The sequence below is a fragment of the Carassius auratus genome, chromosome 41 (assembly GCF_003368295.1).
Source record: "Carassius auratus strain Wakin chromosome 41, ASM336829v1, whole genome shotgun sequence".
Classification (NCBI taxonomy): Eukaryota; Metazoa; Chordata; class Actinopteri; order Cypriniformes; family Cyprinidae; genus Carassius; species Carassius auratus.
The window spans coordinates 25,988,929-25,997,364 of record NC_039283.1 but is presented as its reverse complement, the minus strand read 5'-3'; the positions used below and the strand labels follow the sequence as shown (position 1 = coordinate 25,997,364).

The 8,436-nt window shown below is 41.6% G+C and overlaps 1 protein-coding gene across 2 annotated transcripts; it reads right to left on the bottom strand.

The window, feature by feature from the left end:
- Positions 1–472: 472 nt before the first annotated feature.
- On the bottom strand, positions 473–5,673 carry LOC113059430 (cytochrome P450 11B, mitochondrial). 2 transcript variants are annotated; one of them, XM_026227926.1, is made up of 10 exons: positions 5,158–5,673; positions 4,349–4,714; positions 3,623–3,778; positions 3,233–3,447; positions 2,394–2,597; positions 2,125–2,291; positions 1,467–1,633; positions 1,230–1,308; positions 953–1,141; positions 473–709 (listed from the first exon to the last, which is right to left on the bottom strand). In XM_026227926.1, exons 2-10 carry the CDS (start codon positions 4,558–4,560, stop codon positions 593–595), a joined length of 1,506 nt encoding a protein of 501 aa, XP_026083711.1. In that variant the 5' UTR covers positions 4,561–4,714; positions 5,158–5,673; the 3' UTR covers positions 473–592. The 2 variants fall into 2 exon arrangements, with proteins under 2 accessions (XP_026083711.1, XP_026083710.1); XM_026227925.1 differs by having other exon boundaries at positions 4,349–4,671.
- Positions 5,674–8,436: the final 2,763 nt, after the last annotated feature.

Sequence of the window (8,436 nt, the reverse complement as noted above, 5' to 3'; positions counted from 1 at the left end):
CTGTTTAGCATAAAAGGTTCTTTGGAGTTGAGTAAAGAACCTTTTGGTTCTATATAGAACCCCAATGATCCCTTTCTTCTAAGAGTTTGTTGTCATAAACACATCAACATTTACAGTTTAAATCATTTTTATATTCTGAAGGTTAGTTCATATTTCATTCACACTGATTTAGACAACATTTTACTCCTGAAATCACGGTGAAAAATGTGTTTGTTTTCTGTCTGTTGACAGTATTTGATAAAATCCAGAATCCGCTCTGGAAAAACCTGTAACTCTATTATGACGACAAAATCAAGCAAGAATTATGAACTTCATTAAATCCAATGTTCATATTTATTATATTTTTGAAAATTTTAAATATGCTCTAGAAATGTATGCAAATTGGTGCATATTTAATTAGAAAATGCCTCATTTGCATATTCAAACATAACATTTCAGGAAACTTGTAATGACTGTAATAGTAATAATAAAAAAACGTTTACAATTCTTAATGTGATTTGTTACATTTTTACCATATTCAACTTAAAATGATGAGCACAGATAAATAATTTATAATAAACACTGCAATATTCCATAAATAATAATAAGTGGTTTATAGAGAGCGTGTGGTGAAGGTGATTCTGGGAGGAGACTCTGGCTGCAGAATGAGAGTGTATTTGGTGTTCAGCTCTTCTGTGGATGAAACCGTCAGTCTGAAGTTCCTCAGAATCTACAGAAACACACACACACACACACACATATATATATATATATATAGTGCTTATAAAATATGCTCTTTAACACAAATGATAAAATATGCTTGCACTGCTATTTGCACTTCTGGTTAGATGTTTCTGTATTCGACTGGCTCTATAATCTACTTGATGACAATAGAGTTGAGTCTAGTCTAAACACACATCAGTCTGTCTCTTGAGCTTTAAACAGGTTTGTTTTGAGGATATGTGTTCCTCACGTGTAGTAACAGCAGCTGCATCTCGTTCTCTGCGATCCTCCGGCCGACACACTGTCTGGATCCGAAGCCGAACGCCAGCGAGCGAAAGCCTTCTCCAGAAGCGGCCCAGCGGCTCGGTTCGAAGCGCTCCGGACCCTCAAACACCTCAGGACTGCGACCCAGAGGATACAGACACACCTGCACCAGCGTCTGACCCCAGCATCAGAACACAGTCAGTCGTCACACACAACTGCTCATGAGAAAAACGATTACTATCTCTGAGAGGTCCTCGTCTCACCCCTGCTGGCACGTGGTAGTTCTGCAGGACGATGTCTCGGACCGGATAGCGCTGGACGGTGATTCCTACGGGATACAGCCTGAACGCGCACACACACACACACACACACACACACCGCTTTGAGTCCATCTCTATTGCATAAAGCTCTGTAGAAATCAATGTGTCTTGACTTGGGAGGAAGCACAGGAGATCAGGGGAATGTATGTTTGGTGTATGATGTGTTTATGATGCTCTCACCTGAGCGTCTCCTTCACGGCTCCCTTCAGCAGCGGCGCCCCCTGCAGGGCCTTCTGGGGGTCCCCTGACGCCTGTTCCCATGACGACAGCACCTGTGCTCGCACCCGCTCCTGCACATCAGGGTTCCTCGCTAACTCGAAGAGAGCGAACTGCAGCGGGACGGCGGTCTGACGGACACAGAGTCACAGGATCCGTTCACACAGTCTCACACACACGTGTTCATGAGTGTATACGAAACACAGATCTAATATCACTGATGACAATATGAAAACATCCATTCATGAAAGAGAGCTAGTTTTAAGGTTGACTTTAACTATTTCTTTTAACAAAAGAGCAACATTCCTTGCACAATCTGCAAAATAAAATGGAAAAAATATTTAGTTTTTTAATACATTGATACATGCAATTCAGCCTTTTTTATATGCATTTATATCTTGCAATTATGACTTTTCACAATTGCAAAAAGAAAGTATTAATTGCAAGGAATTTAAATCTGCATATAGTTTTTATTTTTTTGTATTTTCCTTTTTCATTTTCATTTTTTAGCAATTTTGTTTTTTTGGTATGACAAAAATTAATTTGTCTATAAAGTTAATTAGTACGTCAAGTGCACTGAAGTAACCTAAATGAAAATGAATTTTGTTGTGTGAGTTTGTACCGTATCGACTCCGCCGGCCATCAGTTCAGTGATGTTAGCTTTGATCAGCTCTGATGATAACTGTCCCGCCTCCATCAGCTGACCCAGCACACCCAGGATCCGCCCATCAGAGGCTCCGCCCACCGCCGTCTGCAGACGCTGGAACCCGCGCTGGATACGTGCCTCCGCTGCAAACACACACACACACACTCACAGAACAAAACTCATGCTGCAGGAGTGTGTGTGTGAGTGCAAGTGTGTGAGAATGAGTGTGTGTGTGTGAGACGCACCGTGGCTGAAGATGTGGTCCCATGCAGTGGCGTGCTCTGTCCAGAGGGGGGCGTGGAGGGCCAGCAGCAGTCGTGGAGGCAGATACAGCAGCGGCGGCGTCGTGGCTAGCATGCGCTCAACGGCCCAGATGAAGCGCTCCGACTCTTCAGACGGAGACGACGAGAACAGGCCGATCCGCTCGCCGTACAGAACATGACAGCTCGCTGGAGACACATTATTGATCTAATTGTGAACAATTCAGACATTTTTAATAATTCGTGAACCTAGTATTAACATAAACTGGATCTTCTTTCTGGTGATGTGTGCAGGTTTTCTCTAGTCACAATCATTTAGTGCTCTGAAACCCAGCTAGAACTGCCTCAATTTTTGAGTGCCACACCCACATCTCAGCGTCCAATCAGCAGCCAGTGCAAGGAACCAAGACCCGCCTACATTTGGTCTTTTACAATAACCCGTTTCATTTGGCTGTGCATTACAATAATGAAGAAAATATCTCTACGTTTCATTGTGACTTCAGCAGAAATGATAAATACTCATCAAATCAGATTCTTAGTTGTGCTGATCCAATAAATGTTATTAATCTCATAAATATGCACAGAACATGAGAAAGGGTGGGGTTTTGGATAAAGGGTGGGGCTTAGAGATAAGGTGTAGGTTCGTACAGAGGGTGGGGTTTTGGATAAAGGGTGGGGCTTAGAGATAAGGTGTAGGTTCGTACAGAGGGTGGGGTTTCGGAGAGAGGGCGGGGTTTTGGGAGAAGGCATGTGATTGCTCCATTAATCAGAGCATGATAACAGAATATACAAAATTATTCTCAACTCAACAACACAACACTGACCTTCCAGGGCAAAGCGGAAGAGCTCAGGACTGGGGTCAAGGGTCATACTGCGCTGATCCGTGTCCCCCACGCCCTCCGTCTCCACCCGCTGTCGCAGTGAACGGCAGAAATCCTGCGCCACGTCGTCCAGCAGCGGAAGGAAGCGGCGTACGGCTGAAGCCACCATCACCTCCTTGTTCAACAGCAGTCTGTCGGAGCGCCACTCCGTCCCGTTCCTGCAGCCGCATTAAACACATCATACTGCAACATTATACCAGTACACAGAGATGCACTGACCAACACACTTCACAGCTAAACATCTGACCAAAGCATGATCAAGAGACTGAGACTGCAGAAATAATGACAGAGATCCTGCAGCACACACACACACACATACACACACACACTGACTTTAGGAAGACGCCCTTGCAGTGTCCGCGTATCTCTCGGTGTGTGGCCCAGGGCTGCAGAGTCATGCGGCGTGGATGGAGACCCTCGGATCGGAACAGCTCCCCGATGTCTGTCGGCAGCATGATGTTCACGCTGCTCTGAGAGCCCAGAGACTCCCTGAAACACATCTGAGTTCAGCTGCACGCCTTCCTTCATTTCAATTGAATATTTAGAAACGAACTCTGGAAGGTGAATATAAAATGTGTGAAATGTTTCCAATTAAAATGTTTATAGGATTACAACCATGGTTGCATTTCAGGAAAATAATGCATTAAATACAAGAACTATTAATGCTAAGTATTTTTCATATTTAAAAAAATATATGTAGACATTTTTTAATATATTTTATGTAATAATTAAAGCTAATTCAATGAAAGAAAAGTTTTGAAAACTTTGTACAAAAATTGTGTATAATAACCGGCTCACTGCGCAGTTTTTGTTATGAATCATCTATAATCAAATGTTCATTGTTTCCCAGTACAAGTATCTACAACATTTTAAATCAAGATACATTTACTGGAGATGCAGAAGTGTTAAAGAGTTTATGACAAGAACAAACATCTGTCAATGGTCTCAGAAAATGTAAATTATATAGATATTTCTATATGTTCAGTAAATGAGTGTTATTAATAATGCGACTCTCTGTAGAGATGCTGATGCTGATGCTGATGCTGATGGAGGTCACACCTGTAGATGGGTCCGAGGCGTCTGAAGGTGTTCTCCATGTGCTTGTGAAGCAGGCTGAATCTCCCGTCCTTCCAGAAGCGCAGCAGGTTGATCCAGCCGTTGCTGCCGGTGTGAGGGATCTCCTGGAAGTCTCGCACTGCTCCTCCGCTTCTCCTCTGCAGCGAGCGGACGGCCGTGGAGAGCGCCGGTGGACGCACGCCTGAAGAGAGCATGCTGCCGCTCTCTGACTCGATCTGATCGCTCTGAACCTCTTTAACACACAGCAGTGCTTCCTCTCTCTGTCTGTCCTCCAGCCCTCGCTCTCTCACTGGACCAATGAGTTACTGTCACATCAGGGCACAGTTCAAGAGAAGAACAACACATCAGCTGGATAAACACACACACAGACACACACACACACACACAGACAGGGAGACAGAACAGTTGTGATGCGCTGATTTTAATATCAAATCATATTTCCATAAAGAGCAGACCAATCACACACACATCATATAAAAGCATTATGGCATGACTTTAAATCATTGTCTCACTTAAACTGCTTCAACAAGGACAATACGATCAAAATCAAACCATGTCCAGCCTTTACATCTAATCACTCACACAGCAATATAAACTAACAGCAGTCTGGTTGGTTGTTCATATCATCATCAAATGAAAGCTATCCAGTTGTTAAGCTCATCGATTACTGTATATCACATTAAAATGTCACATTTATTAATGGTATATTTCTCTGAAGCTGCTTTGAAAAAAAAGTGTATTGTTTAAAAGGTTATACAAATAAACACAGGTGATCATGTGACCCGTCTCACCTCACTCTCTCTCCGGGTCGGCCTGATAGCATCGCAGCAGACGCCGGTCATGCCCTTTGACCTGGGGTGTTTGGACCCTCTCTTGGACCGCTGCTTCTCTTCACTCATGCAGAACTCCAGCAGAGACTTCTTCAGTATAGACTCCGTGATGCTTAAGATCAGATCTATAGCAGCGCTCTCTGTGTGTGTGGAAGCACTGCATCCGTACTCTAGATCAGACGTGCTGTAATTACACACTCAGGACAGATGAAGAGACTCAAACCTGCAAGGACAAGGACACAGACATCAATTATATTCACACACATCACATGTGCTTTCAGTGTCCCAAAAATAAGCTAACATGGTCAGAAAGATCCTTTTCAGTCTGGTTTTAGATCCAAGCATAGCACTGAATCAGCCTGGTTAAGAGTAGTAAATGACTTGTTATTATTTATGGATTCTGTTTGAGTACTGTTGGATTTAAGTGCGGTGTTCGATAAAGTAGATCACTGTATTCTTTTAAACAGGTTAAGAACTGAAGCTGGTATTTGTGATATCACAAGATATATCAGACTCATTCATCACCTGCTTCTGTTACTGGTGGGGTGCTGCAAGGCTCCATTTTAGGCCCGATTTTGTTTGCTTTATACATGCTCCCTCTTCATTACATTTTTGAGTCTCACAATGTCCCGTATCACATTTATGCGGATGATACCCTGTTGTATATGTTAATAAAACCTACTCAATACAGATCAAACATTAGTTGTAAATAAAATTATAATAAATATAAGCTGACAATAATAATAAATGTTTTTGTTCTACCGAAATTATAAAATAATTTTTAATAATTTTAAATTGGTAGTTCTACCTGTGAATATAATAGTATTCATAAAATATTAAATAATAATAGGTGTTTGCTCTATCTGTAAATTAAAAAAAGTATTAAATTATTAGCCAATGGTTAATGATAATAATATGACATTACCACAATTTTTACAATTTTCAAATCATGATGACATTATAATTTAGCTCATATATGATAAAAAATGCATAACATAACATCACATAAGTCAGTCAAAGTCTGCTTTATCGTCAATAACAAAAAAATAGCATAGCATAGCATAGCATAGCATAGGATAGCACAGCATAACATAGCATAACATAGCTTAACATAACATAACCTAGTGTAGTGTAACGTAACAAAACAAAACTTAGCGTTGCGCAGTGTAACATAACATAACGTAACAAAACAAAACCAAGCGTAGCGCAGTATAACAAAACAAAACCTAGCGTAGCGCAGTGTAACATAATGTAACGTAACAAAACAAAACCTAGGGTAGCGCAGTGTAACAAAACAAAACCTAGCATAGTGCAGTGTAACAAAACAAAATCTAGCGTAGCGCAGTGTAACATAACGTAATGCAACAAAACAAAACCTGGTGTAGCGCAGTGTAACATAACGTAACGTAACGTAACAAAACAAAACCTAGGGTAGCGCAGCGTAACAAAACAAAACCTAGCGTAGCGCAGTGTAACAAAACAAAACCTAGCATAGCGCAGTGTAAAAAAACAAAACCTAGCGTAGCGCAGTGTAACATAACGTAATGTAACAAAACAAAACCTGGTGTAGCGCAATTTAAAATAACGTAACGTAACGTAACAAAACAAAACCTAGCGTAGCGTAAAGCAGTGTAACATAACGTAATGTAATGTGACAAAACAAAACCTAGCGTAGCGCAGTTTAACATAACGTAACAAAACCTAGCGTAGCTTAGTGCAGTGTAACATAACGTAACGTAACGTGAAAAAACAAAACCTAGGGTAGCGCAGTGTAACAAAACAAAACCTAGCGTAGCGCAGCGCAGTGTAACAAAACAAAACCTAGCATAGCGCCGTGTAACAAAACAAAACCTAGCGTAGCGCAGTGTAACATAATGTAATGTAACAAAACAAAACCTGGTGTAGCGCAGTGTAACATAACGTAATGTAACGTAACAAAACAAAACCTAGCGTAGCGTAACGCAGTGTAACATAACGTAACGTAACAAAACAAAACCTAGCGTAGCGCATCGCAGTGTAACATAACGTGATGTAACGTGACAAAACAAAACCTAGCGTAGCGCAGTTTAACATAATGTAACGTTACAAAACCTAGCGTAGCGTAGCGCAGTGTAATATAACGTAACGTAACGTGACAAAACAAAACCTAGCGTAGTCCAGTGTAACATAACGTAACAAAACAAAACAAAACCTAGCGTAGCGTAGCTTAGCAAAATGTGACGTAACGCAACAAAACAACTTAGCATAGCATAGCATAGCATATATGAATAATGGTTTCAGAACCTCTGATCTGTGAGTGTAAGGAGACAGACAGCATGAAACTGTCTCACTCTCAATGAAGACAGACGGAGAGACTCATCCGTGTCTTCTGATGATGAATCAGTGTTTGACAGCAGGAGGAGACAATAACTCAATGATCAATCACACAGAGAAAACATTTAAAGAAGAATAAAATAACAGGAGAGGAAGGCCACTGTTGAAGAAAAACAGCCCATCTGCTGTGTTATCAGTGGCCCTGAGGAGGCCTTGCGGAACTGACAGGTGAGGACACAATTCATTAAAGACAACAGAGAGAGAGAGAGAGAGTGTGTGAATACAGAGAGGAGTAAATACTGTGTGTGTGTGTGTGAGAGATTGAGAGAGAGAGAGAGAGAGAAAGAGAGAGTATGAGCATCTGAGCAGCTTAAAAGATTGAGAGGAGATCAGTGACGACACATGAAGCAGACAGACCGAGACACAGACAGACACATAGGTCATGACTCATCACAAACTCTTTACACAACCAGAACACACACACACACACACACTCTCTCTCTCTCTCACACACACACACACATACACACACAAACTCCTTCAGAGACTCCTCCAGTGATCAGAAACACAGTTTCTCATCTGTGCTGCAGGGTAATGATGTCAGTAACATTTGATGGGGGTGGTTCATGAGGCACAGGTCACGAGCTGATGAACCAGAAAAATGATGTCGTGACCATATTGGTGCCTCTAACCTGCTAATGTCTGTCTAATGCGGTGACTATTGTTAATAAAGTCTGAGATTAGACAGAAACAGACACACGGAGGAAGACTCTGCTGATGGGTTCCATTCTTCATCATCCACAGAGCAGACTGAAGATCTCTCCTTCGACGGGAAACGAGAAATGATGAGAAAACATTTAACAGTAGAGGAGACCGGGGCAAGTTGTCACACTGCTAACTCCACTCAATTTTCCTTTATTAACGGTT